The 20,425-nt window shown below is 42.4% G+C and overlaps 1 protein-coding gene across 9 annotated transcripts in view; it reads right to left on the bottom strand.

Annotated features, from left to right (window-relative positions):
- The window catches only part of HYDIN (HYDIN axonemal central pair apparatus protein), a 534,664-nt gene that overhangs the window by 83,102 nt on the left and 431,137 nt on the right, over positions 1-20,425 (bottom strand). For 6 of the 9 annotated variants that reach the window (XM_037815908.1, XM_037815907.1, XM_037815906.1 and 3 more), the window contains 10 exons: positions 18,347-18,545; positions 15,449-15,548; positions 13,835-13,934; positions 12,276-12,444; positions 11,566-11,804; positions 10,973-11,090; positions 6,039-6,243; positions 5,049-5,284; positions 2,918-3,069; positions 2,616-2,805 (listed from right to left, as the gene is read on the bottom strand). In XM_037815908.1, the coding sequence (XP_037671836.1) occupies positions 2,616-2,805; positions 2,918-3,069; positions 5,049-5,284; positions 6,039-6,243; positions 10,973-11,090; positions 11,566-11,804; positions 12,276-12,444; positions 13,835-13,934; positions 15,449-15,548; positions 18,347-18,545 (1,708 nt within the window). Of the gene's footprint in view, positions 1-2,615; positions 2,806-2,917; positions 3,070-5,048; positions 5,285-6,038; positions 6,244-10,972; positions 11,091-11,565; positions 11,805-12,253; positions 12,445-13,834; positions 13,935-15,448; positions 15,549-18,346; positions 18,546-20,425 lie in introns of those variants that run through there. The other 3 variants (XM_037815913.1, XM_037815910.1, XM_037815914.1) reach the window with 3 other exon arrangements.

The following is a 20,425-nucleotide window of genomic DNA, read 5'->3' as shown; positions in this document are numbered from 1 at the left end:
ACTTCATTTCTTTTCACTTCAGTTTCATCGTCAAAGTGGAGAAATTATGTTGGTCAATGTGTTGAGGGAACCATCTTTCAAGATAAGCTATCTTCAGAGACTGAAATTATGAAAAATTCAAAGATAACAGATGAAAACAGAAATGACCAGCCCTAAGGAATAATAAACTATATAAAGATGTGGCTGAGGAGATGTAACAGCAAGTTGCCTCCTCCTTGTATACACATATGCACACCATCCCCACCCCTCCCAGAATAAGTTGAAAGTTAGTCAAGGGGAGTGTGGTTATTTGAGCAGAGGGCTGAAGGAAGAGGAGAGAGCCATTGGAAGATAAAAAAGAGCATTTCTGAAATAGGAAAATAGCCAGTGGAAGAGTGCGAGAGTGGAAAGTGCGCTTGTATTATTCAGAATGAAGCCCATGTGACTGGAACTTTCCAGGCAAGAGAGTGAGTGAGAAGAGACCAGGTTGCCGAGGTAGGGAGGGGCCAGCTCACTTAGGGCCTGTGATGGGAAGCTGCTGGAGAAATAAGCAGGAGAGCAACATGTTTAAGACTTAGAAGACCACTCAGGCTGTTGTGTGAGGATGGACTGTTCAGAGACAAGGAGTGGCAGTGGGGAACCGGTTAGGAGCCATCTGTAATAGTGTGGAATAATGATCATGGTGACTGGACCAGGGTGGTAGCTGTGGTGGGGGTGAGAAGTAGCTGATGTGAGAAGTTTTGAAGGTGAACTTATGGGACTTATTGGATTGGTTTGTAGTCAAGAGCTCAGTAAACACGGGCTTCGGCATAAGGCTCCGGGTCTGAACAGCTGACCCTTGTTAGCTGTCTACGTGAACTTACTGGGCCTTACTTCCCTCGTTTGTAAAATAGGTGTGAAATAATAGCACCTACCTCAAAGATTTGTTGTAATATAAAATGAAGTAATCCATGTGTGGTGGTTTGAAACTGTATGTACCCCAGAAAAACATGTTCTTAGACATAATCCATTCCCATGGTTGTAAGTAGGATTTTTGATGAGGCTACTTCAGTTAAGGTATGAACCCACCTCAATCAAGATGGGTTTTAATCCTCTTACTGGAGTCCTTTATAAGAGAATGAAACTCAGACAAAGAGAAATAGCCAGAGAAACAAGAAGCTGAAACAACGAAACCCAGAAGGGAAGGCAGAGACCAGTAGACACCACCATGTGGCAGAGAAGCCAAGGATCACCAGCAGCTGGCCTCGGGCAAGAAAGCACTGCTTTAATGCTGGCTTGATGTCCTGGCCTCAAAACCATAAGCTGATAAATTCCGATTGTTTAAGTCAACCTATTTTATGGTATTTGGTGGAATAGCCTAGAAAACTAAAACACCCTGTAAAGCTCTTAGCCTAATAAATGTTAACTATTATTATTTTTTAAAGGTAGATTGCATTAAAAGAAGCATCATTTAGACACTTTAGCTGACATCTCATTAGTAGTAATGTAAATCAGAATAGACTGAAGTAATAGCCCCATTTGCTGAAAAAAAATTGCCAACCCAGAATTTTATATCCAGTAAAAATTATTGTAAAATGAAGGGGAAATAGAAATGAAAACAAACAAACAAACAAACAAACAAAAAACAACAGAGAGGACTCACCGTCAGCAGACCCGAATTAAGTAAATAGTAAAGAGTATTCTTCAGTCTGAAGGAAAAGTATCTCAGACGGAAAGTTGGGGATGCAGGAATGAAGAGCAAGAAAAACGGTAAATGTGAATAAATCTAAATGAGCCTTAAATGTAAAAATGATGATGATGATGATGATGATGGTGATAGTAATAATAATAGCCTGTGTGGTTTAAAATATACATTTAATACAAAGCTCTCTACAAGCCCTTCCCTTACTCTACCCTTCTATTTTTATCTCCCATTGTTTCTCCTCCTAAACGCTATTATTCCCACCAAGCTGGATGGCTTACTGGTCCCTGCCTGTACCTTAGGCTTTTTATTTCCTTGCTTTTGTGCCTTTGAAATTCCCTCTTTCCAGCTGAGATGAACTCACTCCCATGCCCACTTGCTGGAACTTAGCTATCTTTCAATGCCCAGCTCAAAAGTCATTACTTCAGTGAATTTTTTCCTTGGTTCCCTAGATCAAAGGAAGTAGTCCCTTTAAAAAATCCTACAGTCCTTTGTATAACACTTACAAAATTTATCACTTACTTTTTCTTGTTAAATAAAAGCATAATTTATATATTGAACTAAAAGTCCCTTCAGATGTTGCATTTCCCACCTCTAATAAGGATTCTTTTATTGTTTTTATTCCTTATCCAAAAGCAATGCTCATTTACAGAAAAAGATGAAAAAATAAAGGAGAGACTGAGAATACTCATAATCCTACTCCCTCAGCTTGGTGTATATCCTTGCTTGCTGCTTGCAGGTAGTTATTGATATGCTGTGCAATCTTTTCTCCTACATTCTTTGAGTGCAGTGACCCATGCTTGCTCCCCCTCTGCATGTCCCATGTCTTACACACAGATTAGTGTATGAGAACCATAAAGAAGTGGGCATATTAGGATAGGAGAGACACTGATGTAAGATTAACTTCTGAATGGTTCTTCCCCTTTCTATCCCCTGCTTCTCCTCCCAGTGTTACCTGGGCAGGGATGGTGCCATTGTTCTTGAGGATGAGAGGCAGTTTCTCTGAATGCCCAATCAGAAGCCTCTTAAAGAGGAGCAAAGGGTTTCCAGATTGGTTATGGAGAAGTGGCCGCACAACGGTCACACGAGGGAGGTTCCCTTCTCCAATGATATCAAACACGAGGCTTCGGTTCTTAGCCAGGTTGCTGCAGGGAACAGAAAGATCACAGCCCGTCAGCCTGGTCTGTCAGGAATGGCATTCCACAGAGAGTGTGGACTGCAGCCCTGCTGCAGGAGAAGGAGCTGGGGAGCTGGTACCTGGGCAAGCCATCCAGCGTGGCCTCAAAAATACACTGGTAGGTCTGCATGGTTTGCGGAGTGAAGGACACTGTGACAAAGGCATGTGAACGACTGGCAACACACAATTTGTTGGGTTCCACTTCAAAAATGTCGATAATGCGAGCAATGGCCTGGGGAGGGAGAGTGACCAGTGAGTGTTAGCTATTTACACAGGGCTTGCTGCTCGACTGCACCTGTTGAGAATGCTTCCTGCTCTAAGCTTTGTGGAAGACATGCCACATTGCTTGTATGGTCATGGCTCTTGGAAAGAGATACTCTGAGACTTAGATACCCTGGGACCCTCCCCTGAGCAATAGCTGGCTGGACTTGGCTAGATCCATGATAACAGTTGAACTAAGCCAGTCAGATATTCTTTCTTTCTCTCCTCTGTCTGTCTGATCCTCCCGCCTCTCCTTCTTTCTTCCTTCCCTCCCTGAAATTAATAGGCTCAGAGATTGTTGGTGTTTGCTGAAGTGGATCTGAGCTGGGAGCTCAGGTTGAACCACATGCATGATAAGGAAGCCAGACTAGAGAAAGGAGCAAACGCATGGAGAGAAGTGGAGGCACCTCAAGTGAGAGACCACACGTGGTCCCTGAAAGAGGGACACAGTACCTGAAGGTCTTTTGAAGACTGGATTTCAGGTGACAGTTTCAGTTCCAAAAAAGTCTGGCTGCATGATATGTTCTGACCTTGTGTCTGAGATTCATTGCAGCAAACTGCTTTGTTTGGGCTGAGTGGGTTTCTGATCCTTGCAACTCCAAGAGCCATAGCTAGAACAACCTCCCATAGCAATTCATTTGTTCCCTTCTTGTGGCAGTGTCATGAGTAGACTGCAGGGAAAATCTACAACATGGGGCCTGAGACCCCTGGCATGGCCTCAAAAAGATGTTTCATTCTCATGGGAAGCAGGTGGGATTCAAGACTGACTATTCCCTCTTGTTCTTAAGCTGAGGGCACTAAGGTTTCTTTGCTCTTTCCAAGAGAGCCTTCAAGTGTGTGAATTAGAGAGGAGAACAAATAAGGTCTGCAAATCCCCTACTAAAAGTATCTCTTTGTTTAAAAATTAGGCTTGCTCAGTTTTTATTTTTCTGGTGGAGAAAAATAAAAAACCTGCCCTTCAGTGTCCCAAATGAGGCCAGAGAGTAATGACTGGATATTGTTAGGGTTGAGAATAGCTCCTGTCCAACACTGTCCCACTGCAACAGTCACCTGGGAACACACACTTTATACTTGGCTGTAGGCTGAGGACCCCCTCTGTGACCTCTCTCTGCCATCACCCAGTGAGCACCATCAGCTCTGGGGCACAAAGCCCACCACAATCAAAAGTCTACCTTTGGGCAGAGAGCTGGAAGCAGCCGACATGAGACTAGGCAATATTTGCAGCAAAATTCATTGGAAATTAAGGATGAGTGGAACCTGTTCCTAAGCCCTCTCTCATAGTATCCTGAATTTTCTGTTCCATTGTGAGGAAAAAAAGATCTTGGTAGGATCTTATTCAGAGAGTAAAGGCAGTTTCAAGTCTGGCAGACCCTAAGATGGACACTTACTATTTACATTGTACTTGGATGAAGCTTGGCTGCAAACCTAGCCCTATGTCCCCAGGCTCTGACACCTAGGGGAAGAATTTAGCCTTTCTAAGCTTCAGTTTCCCTAACTGTAAAAATGGAGATAATCAACTTTTAAATAGTTGCTGCAAGGAGAAAAAGAAGACATAAATATAAATCTTTTAGCACAGTGCCTGGAACATATGAGGGGCTCAATAAATGTTCATCATTTCATCTTACCTTGTACTTTGACACTCTCCAAATCTCTGTTACTAGGAGCATGTGCAACTTGAGTCAGGTCTGTTTGAAGTTGGTGTTCATCTTTGGATTTCCCCACAGTGTTTGTCTATTGTAGGCACACAGTGAGTGTTTGATGGATGAATTAATTTCTGATTAGTATGAACCTGTTTATCTAGGAGGTACCTAGAGGAGATGCCCACTGGGACAAATGTATGGTCCAGTCAGATAGTTCCCACTTACGTATAGAGGTTCTAGAGCAGGGATGTCTAAGAGCCCTTTCCCGGGCTTTACGCTCTTTCTTCAGTGGCCATCTGGAGCATCTTACCTTATTGGAGACAGGCTTCACCACAACATTCACATCACAGGCAATCTTTCCCACGTTGCAGATTTTGAACCGAGCACTGGCCCGATGGCCCACTAGGACGTTGCAGAAGATGAACTTGTTCTCGTCCTCCACGTACAGTCCCCCACTCTCTATGGTCTGCAGAATCTGGTACAGGTTGGGACTGGTACAGATCTGGTGCTCCTCAAATATCAAGATGTTGTTGTCAGTCACAAAGGCTGGGGGATGGAAGGAAGACTGTGAGACGATGCCTGGCTGCCAGATTCCTGGCTCTCTGTAATTCCTAATTTGGAGGTTTGGATTCTGACAAAAGAGAATCATACAGGAGAGGTAGGGGAATTCACACAAGGGTTTGTGAGTGATGTGACAAATTCTATCTTCTCTCCTGCTTTTGTACTGTTCTTGCTGTTCACCATACCTAGACCAGCTTTTTATTCTCAAGTAAGATCTGAGATGTGGAGGTATAAGACCTGAGATCTGGGGTCGGCCTAGGAGGGGAGGAGGCATTGGGCCCTTGGTTCAAAGCTTCAGGGTGCCTCTAGCCAAAGCAAAAGGAGTTCATTTGAGCTAGTGGGGCTTGGAGCCTGAGCCTAATGAAAAGTTATGGTGTGCTCGGTGACTATTGTCTTCTAGGCACATATTGCCTGCAGGCAGTAGCCTGTCTATAAGCAGGATCCAGTGTGCCTGGGTTCTGTGCCGTATCCCATCTCACCCAGATAACAGCATTCATCCAAGAATCCAGCACAGACTCAGGAGGGCTAGAAGTTTAAAGATGCACATCCCTGCTCGAATGTGCATGCCTTGTAGGTCCTTAATGAAAAATATGGCTAATGACACTAGAGGAAAGAACATACATGTTCTAAAGTCACAAAGGAAGCAGCCTAGCCATGTCTGTGGCACACCTTTGAAGAGATTTGCCTAGGGGTTTTTACAAAGGTCTTTCAAGAGGTGTCCAATCTGTGTGCCCAGTACCTGGCAGACAGGCTTCAGCCAACAGAGTGTAAGGGATGCCAGCAGGCTGGTCTCTTGGATCTCGGTCGGAGATATCTATAGCTATAAACTCCTCACACCTTCCCACAGGGTCAGCCACACAGTCAACGGTGATGACTTGCTGTCCTCCTGATGGGACGGAGCCAAAGCCAGGGTACACGGTGAACATGCCATGGGAGAAGCGAGCCTGTGGGACAAGGGTTGGAGAGAATGAGAGGGATGGAGGCAGAGTGGGTAACAGAGCCTGACACCCTCAACCAGAGCTGTGAGATGGTATCAAGAGGGACAGGTGGGGGCCCCTCCCCATAAGCACGCTCTGGGTCTCAACTCTTCTCCTGAAAAGAGGGAGGGTCTGGGTGACTGTACAGCAATAGCTGGGACGTCTTCACGGATGGGGGCTTTCTCAGTGCTTCTATACATGCATATTCCTTCCATTCCTTCTAACCAATCATTATATAAGGGAGTATAAAGGAGCTGACATTATCCACATCCCATAACACTTGGTGGGAACCTAGCAATGGAGGGGGACAGAATAGATGAGTGGTTTAGATTATGGCCTTTTGAATCATATACTCCTGGGTTTGAATCCCATCCTTGCTAAGTACTAACTGTTTGAACTTGGACAAATTCTCTGAGTCTCAGTTTGTTTATCCATAATATGGGGGCTGAAGCCCCTACCTCAAATATTGCTGGAGGATTACATGAGAGCATAGCATCTGGCACAGAATGAGTGCTAAAAAAATGGAATGTTAGCATGTTCTCCTCTGCTTCTTAGGTGCTTTCTTCCCTTGCTCTGTTTCAGAAAGGTGTTAAAGAGGAATTGGCTTAGGAGGTCCTTCTCTGGGCATCTACTGTACCATCACCAGACTCTGCCACAAGGGTAGGTGGGGACCCTGATCTTAACAGGCCAACTTCCAACCAACTTCTGCTTTTTTTCTTTGTTGAGTTTTGTTTCATGACCAAGGACATGGTCCATTTTGGTATATGTATCCTGGGCATTTGAGAAGAATGCATATTCTACTGTTTTAGGTGGGTTGTCCTGTAGATGCTGTTTGCTTTTAAAGAAACAATTCTTTGTTTCATTGATTTTTTTTCCTATTGTTTTTCTGTTTTACAATTTCATTGATTTATGCTCTTATCTTTAGCATTTCCTTACCCCTTCTTGATTTGGTTTTACTTTTATTTAGTTTTCTACATTAGTGAAATAGAGCTTAAATTGCTGTTTTGAGACTTTTCCTCTTAAAATGTATGCATTTCTAATGTACTGCACTGCTTTACCTGTCCCCAATTTTTTGATATGTTGTCTTTCTATTTTCATTGAGTTCAATGTATATTTTGATTTCCTTTGAGTCTTTGTCTTTGACCCATGGATTATTTAGAAGTGTATTGTTAAGTTTCCAAGTGTTTGGAAGTTTTCCTGTTATTTTTCTCTATGGGTTTCTACTTCAATTACATTGGGGTTGGCAAGTACACTGCATGATTTTAAATTAGTTGAGTTTTGTTTCAGGACCAAGGACATGGTCCATTTTAGTAATGTTTCCTGGGCACTTGAGAAGAATGTATATTCCACTGTTTTAGGTGGGTTCTTCTATAGATGTTGATTAGATCCTGTTGGTTGATGGTGTTGTTAGGTCTTCCATATCCTTGCTGATTGTATTCTGTCTAGTTCTGTCAAATGTTGAGAGAGGAGTGTTGAAGTCTCCAACTATAATTGTGGATTTTCTAATCTTTGGTTCCATCAGTTTTTGCTTCACTTATTTTGCAGTTCTGTTATTTGTTGCATACATATTTAGGATTGCTATGTCTTCCTGGTGGATTGGCTTATTATTATATAATGTCCTTCTCTGTCTCTGAAAAGTTTCTTTCCTTTGAAGTCTATTTTATCAGATATTAATAGAGCCTACTTTCTTTCAGTTAATGTTTGCATGGTTTATCTATTCATCCTTTTATTTTCAGCCTGTGTATATAATTATATTTGATGTGAGTTTCTTGTAGACAGCACATAGTTGGGTCATTTTAAAAAAATACATTCTGCCAATCTCTGTCTCTAATTTGTATAATTAGGCCATTTACCTTTAATTAATTATTGATATGTTAGGGCTTCAGTCTTCCACTTTATTATTTTTTATTTCTTCATTTTTTCTGTTTTTTTTCCTTGCCTTCTTGTGGGCTATGTAAACATTTTTTTAGAATTCCATTTTGATTTATCTATAATGGTTTTGAACTTATTTCTTTGTAGAGTTATGTTTTATTGGTGGTTCTAGGTATTATATTACATACATATAACAACATGGTCTATTGGTCAGTTTGAATGAAGTATAGAAACCTCATGTTCCTTTCACCCTGTGACATTTACAATTGCCTAAACTATCTCCTTTAAATACATTTAGAATAATAATAATAATGGTGTTATAATTTTTTGCTTTGACTGACAAACATTAGAAAACCCAAGAGTAGGAAATCTATTTATATTTATCCATATTTCTGATGATTTTCTTCTTTTACCCCTTTTCATTTACTTTCTGTTTAGAGGACTTCCTTTAGCCATTCTTTTAGATGAAGTCTGCTGGAAACAAATTCTTTTAGTTTCCCTTCATCCGAGAATGCCTGATTTCCCATTAATTCCTGAAGGATGTTTTTTCCTGGATATAGGATTCCAGGTTCACAGTTATTTTTTTTCTGCACTTGCATAATGTTGTGCCATTTTCTTCTGGCCTCCAAGGTTTCTGATAGGAAATCCACTGCCATTCAAATTATTTTTCCCTTATAGTAAGGTGTCATTTTTCTCTCACTGCTTTCAATATATTTTCTTTGTTTTCAGTTTTTTGAAGTTTGACTATAATATGTCTTGGCATAGGTTTCTTACATTTGTCCTGTTTGCGGTTTGCTCAACTTCCTGAATCTTTAGGTTTATATCTTTTGCCAAATTTGGGAAGGTTTTAGATATTATTTCTTTGAGAACTTTTTAAGCCCTGCCTTCTTTTTCCTCTCTTTCAGGAACTCTAATAACATTGCTTTTAGATCTTTTTTATAGCTCCACAGGTCCCTGAGGCTCTGTTAACTTTTTTTTTTTTTTTTTTTTTTTTTTTTTAGCTTATTTCTGTTGCTTAGATTGGGTAATGTGGTAGGTAAAATAATGGTTCCCCAAAGATGTCCATTTCATAATCTCTGGAACTTATGAATGAGTTATCTTACCTGGCAAAAGGGATTTATAGATGTGGTTAAGTTAACCACATCTACAAAGAAACTGAGAGATTATCCTGGTGGGCCCAATGTAATCACAAGAGTTCTTAAAAATGGAAAGGCAGACAGAACAGAGTTAGTGAGAGATGCTACTATAGAAGAGGTCAGAGTGATGTGATTTGAGAAGGACTTGAGCCACAATTTCAAAATGGAGGAAGGGATCATGAGCCAAGGAATACAGGTCACCTCTGGAAGCAGGAAAAGGCAAGAAAATGAATTCTCCTTTGCAGTCTCCAAGAAGGAACTCAGTGCTGATGACACCTTGATTTTAGCCTAGTGATACTTGTGTCAAGTTTCTGATCTACAGACAATACATTTTTGTTTCTTTAAGATGCTAACTTTGAGGTAATTTTTTTTACAGCAACAATAGGAAAGTAATACAGGCAATTTCTATTTTTCTGTCTTCAAATAAACTGATTCTTTCCTCTGTCCTCTTTATTCTATTGTTGAGCCAACCAGAGAATATTCAATTTTGATTATTTATTTTTCAACTCAAAAATTTACATTTTGTTCTTTGTATTTTCTTTGTTAAGATTTTCTATTTTTTCATTTCTTTCAAACAGGATCATAATTACTCATGGAAGCATTTTTATGTTGGCTGCTCTCACATCTTTGTTGTTTAATTATAACATCTCTGTCATGTTCATGACGGCATCTATTGATTGTCTGTTTTCATTCAGTTTGGTTCTTGGTATGACAAGTGATTTTCAGTTGAAACCTGAACACTCTGGTATTATCTTATAACATTTTGGATCTTACTTAAGCTTTCTGTTTGAGCTGGGTTTCTCTGACACCACCTTGTCAGGGGAAGTTGGGAGGGTCACCACTTCATTACTGCCAGGTGGAAGCAGTAGTCCAGGTTCTCCACTTGGGCTCCTCATTAATGCTGGGTGGGGATAGGGGCAAGGGCAGCAATGGATCCAAGACAGGACCTGCATGGCCGGTCAGGCCTGGGCTGCCCACCAAGTCCTTGTTGTCCAAGGTGTCCAGCAAGAAGGCAGAAGCCAGGAGCCAGGAGATCAGGTTGAGAGAGACTGAGAGTCTGCTAGAATTTTTATCCCCTCCCCCCAAACCATTACTCTATTTCATTGTAAAATATTTATCAATAAAGACTAGGCCTCCACTAGTTCTCAACTGGGCCTCAACTGATTCCTCCCTAGCTGGGAGGGGGTAGGTGTACTTTGCAAATGCTCCACTGGGGGGTGAGGGGAGGGAACTGGTGGCCTCATAACCATGATGCCTCCTCTGACACTATTACAGTGATCCAGAGACCTCACTGCCACCAGGTGGGGGTGAAAGTCAAGGCTTTCCATGTGGTGTCTCCACTGACACACCTTTGTCCCACTGGAAAGGAAATCTCAGATCTCCTTTTATTTAAGCCAGTTTGAATGGGCTTCTGTTTCTTATGAACAAATGATTCTTGATTAAATACATACAGAGTTAAAATTGATTTTAAGGCAATGGGGAGTCAGTGAAGGTTTTAAGGCAAAAGAGAATCTCCAAATTAAATCACAACACCTTATGTTAAAATGAAAATGACATTTCAACATAATTACTTAACATTCCCTTCATGTAGACTTAAGTCCCTGCTATCCTAGAGCGATATGTGGTTGAGAGAGCTAGTTGGGAGGTGTCTTCGCTGGGTTTCTGTGAGCAAGGAAAAGGGCACTCACCTGGTTGGTGGTATTTACTTCTTTTTGAACAGAGTCAGAGAACTTGGCAGCTTTAGTAGAGCCGGACTTGCTGAAGCTCTCACTTTCCCTAGATCTTGCATGTCTAATATGGCTGGCTCTGATTAAGGAAGCAAGAGTACACCCCCAGGAAGGTGTGGTAACATTAGACAATTTAAGCAGAAATATCTTAATGTGTTCAAACTTTGCCAAAATTAAAAGGATATCCACAAAAATATAAAACAATTACATAATAAATGCTGTGATCTTATTTTAAAAAATAATTAGAAAGTCAAAATAAAGTTGGAAGCCCTTGAGAATTATAAACAGATAGACTCCCAAGCAGAAACATTTACAAACTAAAATTTATCATGTATTTGGGAGCAGTTAGAAATGTGTGAAATCTGGAGTCAGGAGATGACCAAGATCTACTGATGACTTCCTGTATGATCTTGGATGAGCCATTTCTAACTTTAGAGCCCTCACCCACAAAACGGGGTTGGTTCAATTTAAACAGAATATATGAATGCTCTTTGTAAATGATAAAGCACTAATTAACCAGGGAATGGCATGAGTTAAGTAAATACTTGTCTTACACTTTCTTTTGATGAATGGGGCTCTCTCCCGTCGTCTTATAAAGGGCAAACTTGAAGTCAGTAACACCTTGGTTTTCTATGGTGAAGGTGGTGCTTTTACGAGTGCCACAGATCAAAGCCCCAAAGTTGATCATGGTGGAAGGGCTGATGTTGTATTTGGAGAATACTGCATTCACAGAAATCTTAATTGGGATGCTGGCAATGATCTCACCTCCTTCCACAATACTAGGCTCAATAATCTAAAAAGGAAAGAAAGATTGGGAAGATATCAGGCACCAGCATGTCTCCAGAATTCCCATGACTGTCTACTTCATTCCCTACTTTTATCATTGATACAAAACCAAGTTCATTCTCTTTATATTATAGTAGCAACAATAATAATAGCAAATACTTACATAGAGTTTACTATGTGTCTGCCTTGGATCAATACGGACCAACTTTTTCTCCTGTTTTCAGTTCCCCACTCACCTTTGGTACTGCATGATTGAACTCAGCTTTCCTGTCTCTGGTGCTCCCCTAAAGATCTGGGGGCACATTTCCTCTCTGGTCCTCTTTATGACTCTGCACACTCCCACCTGACCCAGCTTGGACCGCTCTCCTTCCCACCCCCATCCCCCAACCCTTAAGTGTGGCTTAGACCACATTTCCTTCTTCTCACAGGAATCCAACAATCCAGTCACCAAGTCACCTCTCCTTTTGAGCTCTCTTACTTGACATCGCAGGATGGGCTGGTGCTCAATCTTCACTTCCTTTTTTGCACGAAAGAACACCTGGACATTTGTGGGCTTTTCTGTTGTGGTCAGTGAGCCCTTCTTGGGTTGGACTGAGATAAAGGAATTTACATTGGTCACTGAAGACCCTATAGAGTCCAAAGAAAAGCTGAAGGACAGGAATAAAAAGTCAGTTTAAGTCATTATCCAGGGAACCCAAGATGCTAGAAAGGAGACTAAACCTTCAAGTGCCTGCCATGCCTCTGGCCCTTTTAAACCACTGTACATAACAGTGGCCACTGTGCTTTGTCCTCTGTGTCCACCCACTTAGCAAGGATTGACCAGACAAGGGATTGGCACTTGAGGCACAGACAGCCACCTCTAGGTGAAGAGGTGCCTTTGAAGAGAGCTCTGTCCAATAGGGACACTTGATGCTGGATAGGGACCAGCTAAATGAATTCTGTTCTTCTCTGAGTCTGAATGCTGTCCACAAAGAAGAAGCAGTGATGCAGAAAGTGGGTGGGTGGTGGGTGGGCAGAAGTCATAAAACAGAGATGCCAGGGAAAGGAGGCCATGGCCCGACGGGGGTGAGGTGAGAAGCCACAGAGAAAAGCCGAGTCATGAGAAAGACAGAGGGACCAGAGCAGACCAAGGAATTTCCACTGAGGCAGGACACCTGGAGGTGTCGTGGGGATGACTCCCACTTTCCAGGAGACCTGGGTGTTCAATTGCTGCATATATCGTCCCTGTGCTTCCATACTTCCCTGCACACCCTCACAACAAAACCTTGACCATGTGATCCAACCTGAGGGTGGCTGTGATCCATGCAACATGAAGGAACAGAGCTAATGCACCTATCTCAACATAATACAAAATTCACCTTACAGCACTAATTCTAAAAAAACAGTGGCTTTCTTCTAGGTTTGTTTAGCTTTTCCCTTCTCTTCCCTTCCCTTCCCTCCCCACCCCCATACCTCCCAAGTCACTCTTTCCTATCCAAGGAACCTCCCTTGTTTAGTGTTTCATGTTTAATCTCAAGAGCTGAGCACAAGCTGGTCTCTACTCTACCAGGACACTATTTGGATGCTGTAATACAGTTCATAAGAAAGACCTCCCATGAAATCTTATGCAGAAGGCCAACGTATAAAACAGGTAAGAGCCAAAGGGAGGGCCAGGGAGCTGGAGACCAGGGCCCCACCACAATATTTTTCCCAACCCCTGGTCTGTCCTCCCTCCCCCCAGTGTTTAACCCCCCTCCCCCCAGTGTTTAACCCCCCTCCCCACCCTAGTCTCTCTCCCAACTCCCAGCCCCCCACATGGCTCCAAGTGCATCTAGGAGTCCCCTAAGCATCTCAGTAAAGCTGCAGAGTTTTAGAGCAGAGTGAAAATCTCTGACCTCTTAGCAGTTGGCATTCCATTCATCTGAAACCAAGGGAGGCAAAAAAGCAGAGCTTGTTCTTATGATTCCCTTGATTGATTTTGTTTTTTTTTAACCTCCCAGGCAACACGCTTCTCCTCATGAGTGGATACAGTCATGTGTCCAATGGGATTTGGGTTACCTGAATGCGATCTCGTATTTCCCGCGGTTCTTCAGTTGCAGGGGCTGCTTCACCTCCTCCAAGACCTTCACGATCCCAAAATCAAGGCCTCCTTCAGCTCCTGCAGAGACCAGGGCCCAGGGCGGGAAGGAGTGAGTGGGCACGGAAGCAAAAAACAGGGGAATGAATGTTGAACTCTCTCACTAGAGTTCATGTGAAAATCCATGGTGACAATTTCAGAGAATTATTATTTTTTTTGAAAATACTGTGGCTAGAAAAGTCTCTTGTAATTGAGTTTTGGCAAACAAACAACAGACTCGGCTTTACTGCCCCATTGAGTGGGGCAGCTCCTGCTGGCTTTCCATCTTTGGACAATGTCTTTTCATGGCTCCTAACACCTAAAATCTCTCCCAGTATTTTTTCTTTTTTTGTATAAAGTGTATAACTTACAGAGTTGGGATATTATATATAAATTCATGTTGTTTTACTTAGTATTACATTATAAGCATTTCCCCACATAATTAAAATCTCATAACTGTGATCTTAATGGCTGCATAATATTTCATCATATGGCTATTCCATAATTTATAATATTATTCCCAGAATATTATTGTACTATTGATAGACACTAAAGGTATTTCTAACTTTTAATTATTATAAATAATTCTGCAATATATATCATATCCATAGAATAATGCCATCTAAGCAAACATGTAGCTCTAACATGCTAGGACTCTCACAGAGAAAGCAGAGTCCGGGAAAGGAGGGGAAGGGGAGAAGTGCATGCTGAAGGGAGAAAGCTAACCTGGATGTTAGGGCAAAGCGGTAGGCAGGAAAATGCCCGTCCTCCGCCCCCTCCCCTCCACCCCTGCCAAGATAGCCGTGTCCTAATCCCCAAAACCTGTGATTGTGTTCCTTATATGGCAAAGGGAAATTAAGGTAGCAAATGAAATTAAGGTTGCTAACCTGCCTACCTCAAGATAAGGAGTTTCTCCTCAGTTATTTGGGTGGGCTCAGTGTAATCACAAGCATCCTTAAAAGTGGAAGTGGGAGAACCAGAGAGATGGCAGTGTGAGAAGGACTCAATCTGATGTTGCCGGCTTTGAAGATGGAGGAGAGGGGTCATGAACCCAGGCAAGGGGGTGGCCTCTGGAGGTTACATAAAGCAAGGGAATGGATTCCCCTCTAGAGCTTTCAGAAAGGAGTGCAGCCCTGTTGACACCTTGATTTTAGCCCAGTGAGACCCATTTCAGACTTCTGATTGACAGAAGTGTAAGATAATGAATTGGGGTTCTTTTAAGTCACTGAGGTTGTGGTAATTTGTTACAGCAGCAACAGAAAACTAATACTGACAGGAAGGGAGGTGCTTACTCTCAAATGACTGCTTAGCAGAGAATAGCCTGCAAATTTTATATTTATGCCCACCCCTGGTGGGCTCCTGTTGCAGAAGTTACAATTTGTTGTAACGTTGCTAACATTGCTCTGGGACTCATATTACTCTTGACAGAGCTCCCCCCACCTCCCACCACCATAATACCAACCAAACTCATCTTCATCTACCCAGAAATGTGCTACACAAGGAGACGCTGCTCAGTGTGTGGAAAAAATGCCCTTTCCTCGAAGGGTACAACAGACCTTTGGGGAAGGTGATGTCCAAGGCGATGTCGTATGACTCTGCAAAGATCAGGATGTTTTCAATCTGAACAACACCAACAAGATTTTCTGCATCTAAAACCTGTTGCAGTAAGAATAAATTCTTCAGGAGAAGTGAGACCCATGGTCTCCAGTTTCTCACTGTCCCCTCTGTTGTCAACCTGTTGGTGATCCCTCCCTCCCTGTCCTGGGGCCTACCTAAACTGGTGTCGGCTGCCAGCCTGACCCAATCGTGGACTCTTGAGACTACCTAGGGGATAATAAAGTGCCTGCTTGTCAAGGGAAAGAGCCATTGGGTGGTGGGACAGCTCTTCTGGGTCTCTGGAGAGACCACCTCCCTCTCTGCTGAACCTGAAGTTGAAAAACTAAGTCATCAGCTCCCCATTACACGTGCTTTGGGTGCCAAGGGGAGATTTGCAGCTATTCCCAAACTCAGAGTTACCATCATTTTTTTTCATCAAACATTTTGCCAATGTTTCACAGAGCAAATTTGATCGACTTGAGTTTTTCTGTCCTTCTTTTGCTGCTCACCCTCTGACAGAAATGACAAGAGGAAGGGCTGGCAGCAGAAGGGAAAATGGAACAATGAACTTGGATCATCCACCCCTGAATTCATATAGTACCTTTTTTTCTGATAGGTACCAGGTACTGAGAGCATTCTATTTCATCTGCTTCCCAAGTGGTTGGGAGGGGGGAGAGGGGATAATATTAAATTTTGTAATTGAGGAGAATAGGAAGGACAATTTAAGAGGTACACATATTAAAAAAAAAAAGTTCACTAGAGAAGTTTCCAAAGGATGCACAAAGGAAGGCATTTCCTTGAGTAGATGTTGGAGGAAGAGGTGGGGGAGGGGGCTGAGGGGAGGCCCAGTGCCTGTTTTGTGCAGAGCTCTAATCAGGCTGCTGCTTGCTTGGCTGGAGCACGTGGAAATGTTTCTGTACCAGTTGGTAAACAGCTGTCACAATGAGCTCTTCAAGGGGCCCCTTGCTGCCTCCCACCCTTCCTTCCAACATCATGGGAACCCCTGGACCTCCCCATGATCCAATAACTAGAGGATAAAGCTGGGATAGCCAGGGGACTCCAGGGCCCACGCCAGTGAGGTGGCCCCAGTCCCCTCCATAGGTCTGTGCCTGTGCAGAGACGGGTGCTGAAAATTTTGACCATCACCCCTGTGCTTAATACACATTTAAGGATATGATGAATCTCAATCCCTATTTAAAAATATCTGAAAGGCTGTCAAGGGTAGAGGGTAAGAGAGATTAGATTCACTTACTGGCCCCAAAAGGAAGAAATAGGATTAATGAGTGTAAATTCTAGAGAGAAAATCTGAGCTCAGTGCAAGGAAGAAGCAATAGACCTGTGCAAAGGAAGATCAGGCTGCTTCGAGTGGAAGCACGTTTTCTGTCTTTGGAGTGATTCAAAGAGAAGCTTGGATAACTCCTTGAGTGTTGCAAAATTGATTCAAGCATCAAAAGTCAGTGACTCATTCACTCATTCAAAAGATTTTACGGACTGCTTGCTGCATCCAGGCATTTTCTAGGCACGGGGGATATGATGGAGTGGGTTGAATGGTGGTCCCCCAAATCATAGGTTCATGTCCTAACCCTCACTACTCTTGAGAAGAGAGAATCCTGGATTATCCAGGTGGGCCCTAAATCTCATGACTAGTGTCCTTATAAAAGAGAGAAGAGGAGAAGACAGAGAGGAAGGCTGTGTGAGACGGGGCAGAGGGTGGAGTGAGGCGGCTGCAAGACAAGGAATGCAGGAGCCACCAGAAGCTGGATGAGACGAGGAAAGAATTCTCCCCTCCCAGAGCCTCTGGAGGGAGGGTGGCCCTGCCACCCCTTGATTTTTCACATCTGGCCCTGTAAGACAATACATTTCTATTTTAAGCCACCCAGTTTGTGGTAATTTGCTACAGCAGCCCTAGGAAACTAAGATGGATGGCAAACAAGTCAGGCGAGAGTGGACCCTCATGGAGTTCACACAAATAAGTAAAGGAAGAAAGAGGATAAAGTCAGAAAGAATAGGTGCTGTGGAGGCTAGAAAAGAGAGCAGGAGAGTGCACCTAACAGGGGACTCCCTAGAGCAGATGGTTGGAGATGCTCCAGCTGGAGTCCTGATGTTTAGTGGATCCTAAAGCAGGAGCCAGCATCCCATAGAGCCTAGGGGTGGCACTTCTGGCAGGGGTGTGGCAAGGCCAGGGGCCCGAGGAGGGAAGAGCTAGAGAAAGCCTGAAGGGATCCAGTGAGTTGAGGGTGAGGCAGGGAGATTAGGTCTAGGGGCAGGCAGGGCCTCAGGGGCAGCGAGACTCGGGGCTTTATTCTTCCTACAATCGGAAGCTAGCGAGGAGAGTAAGGTGATCTGATGGACAGTTTAAAGATCCCTCTGGACACTAGGGATGAGTGGTTGGGAAATCCATATGGAAGGCAGAATTGATGAGACCTGTTGGAGGCAAGGCAGTGAGGAAAAGGGGGAATCAAAGATGATTTCCAGGTGTCTGTTGGGAGCAACTGGGTGGAGGGTGGTGATGTTTACTGAGATAAGGAAGCCTGGGGAGTGACAGGGTTTGAGAGTGTGAAACCAGGAATCTTGTGTTTACCTAGGTATAGTATACACCATTCATGCATTCATCCTACGTTTATTGAGTGCTTCTGTTCTTGGAACTAGGAAATCAGCCATGAACCAAACAGACATGGTCCCTACCTTTAGGGGGCTCACAGTCTTGTGCAAAGAAAGAAATTTTGGGCCTGGGGATATTAAAGGAGGAGCAGAGGGGAGACCTGGCCCAGTGCATGTGTGTTGGGGGTGTGTGTGTACCTGGGAACCTGATGTGCATAAATTTTGAGGATCGAGGGTTTGGATGTGGGAAACCTCACCTCCAGCCGAATAGCCTTCTTGATGTTGATGGGTTTGGAGGGCTGGAAGTGCACCTGCAGGCCATACTCAGCCTTGGGGGCGATGGTCCCCTGCATCAGGGACACGGTGAAGTCATCACCCAGGTGCTCCAGGCTGGTGATCCGCCAGGCCACGGGCAGAGGCGTGATATTGCGGAGGAGAACTACCTTAGATTCTTTTCTGCAGGGTCAAAAAATTTTTGTTGGTCTCAGCTGATTTTTTTTTTAAAACACGATTCCTCTTTTGTGTGAGTGTGTGCTTTAAAAATTTCTTAACCCTTCTTTTCTGCTTGTTCTATTTAGGTCTTTTAGCTTATGGGACTGGGCTAATTTATATGATTCTCATTTTTTTTCCTTGTACAAGTTAGTACATATTAAATGATACAATTTTAAACTTACAGAAAATTGTAAGAAATTCTTTATAGACTTTATCCAGATTCATCAATTATTTAAATTTTGCCCTCTTAGCTTTGCATTCGCATCTTCTCTCTCTCTCCATAATATATGTGTATATATATACACATATACATATATCCATATCCATATATATATATATCTCAATAATATTTGTTTTCTGAAGCATTTGAAAGTAAATTGGGGATACATCCTCCTTTACCATTAAATATTTCAGTGCATATTTCCTAAGAACAAGAACATTTATCAAACCCAGAAAATATAACACTGATAAAATACTATCTCCTAATCCACAGTCCATATCAAACTTCTTTTATAGCTACTTATATTTTTCCAGTGCAGGATCCAGTTCAGAGTTCCTCTGCCTTTCTTTGTGTTTCTTGATCTTAACATTTTGAAGACTTAACAGGCCAGTTAATTTGTAGAACGTTTCTTAATTTTGGTTTGTCTGATGTTTCTTCATAATTAGATAGGAGTACTGCAGAGCTGATGGTATGTCCTTTCAGTGCCTCAAATTAGGGGCCCATGATGTCAGTTTGCACCAGTGTTGGCGATGTTAGGTTTGAGGGCTTGGTTAATTAAGGCGGTGCTCACCAGGTTTCTCTACTGTAGAGTTAACTGTTTTTTTTTTTTTTCCTTTATAATTAATAAGTAATTTGGGGGGAGATACTTTGAGAATATGTAAATATCTCGTTCTTCATCGAATATTCACCCACTAGTTTTAGCTTCCATTGATGATTAGCTAACTCCACCAATCTTTTCAAATTTATTGGATGGAATTATCAGGAAAAGCGTTCCCAACTCCCTCATGTATTTATTTATTCATTCAGTATGATTCATGGATTCTTATCTTATACAATAGATTATAATCCATTGCTGTCATTATTTATTTTGATACTCAAATTGTCCCAGATTTAGCCAGCGGGAGATCTTTTGAATTGACTCCTGTGTTTCTTTTGCTATGTTTCTATGAGTCTTTAAGCACCTCTTTACTTTATAACGCAATGAGATGCTTCTGGCTCATGTTATGCTTTCCCTGTCCCAGTCCTGGAAAAAGGCTTTCACCAAGTAGCCTTGATTCCTTTAGTGGAGAATGATATTTAGAAACCAAGATCTGGATGTTAGTGTGTTCACTGCTACTGGTATATCATTGTTTCCAGCTCCTCTCAGCTGAAAGAGCTAGGAAATATGTGTGTGTGTGCATGTGTGTATTTCTGTATCTATTTATATATTTAAAATGATGACTTCATGCTATACCGCCAATTCCAATTCGTTGTCATAAAGTACATTCTAGTCTTCCCCCTTGACATATTTGTAACCTCCTTCTCCAACACTGAGAAACCTGGCTCTCATTATTCTCAATATACCTCCTTATTTGCTTAAGTCTAAAATAGTAGTTTCAAAATTGCTAAACCAGACCACTTCAAAAAGCAAAACTATTAACTAGAGTTGAATAACAATTGTTTATAATTCTTTTTATTTGAGAAAAAATTTATATAGAGAAATGCACATACATTAAGTGGACAATTCTATAAGTTTGACAAATGTATTCACTTGTGTAACCCACTCCCTTAGTAAGATACGGAATAGTTCCATCACCCCAGAAAGTTCTCTTGCGTCCCTCCTCACTCATTTTCCCAGACCCAC

Source organism: Choloepus didactylus, chromosome 22 (assembly GCF_015220235.1).
Source record: "Choloepus didactylus isolate mChoDid1 chromosome 22, mChoDid1.pri, whole genome shotgun sequence".
Taxonomy (NCBI): domain Eukaryota; kingdom Metazoa; phylum Chordata; class Mammalia; order Pilosa; family Megalonychidae; genus Choloepus; species Choloepus didactylus.
The sequence above is the reverse complement of the archived record's forward strand: the minus strand, read 5'-3'. Positions and strand labels throughout refer to the sequence as shown.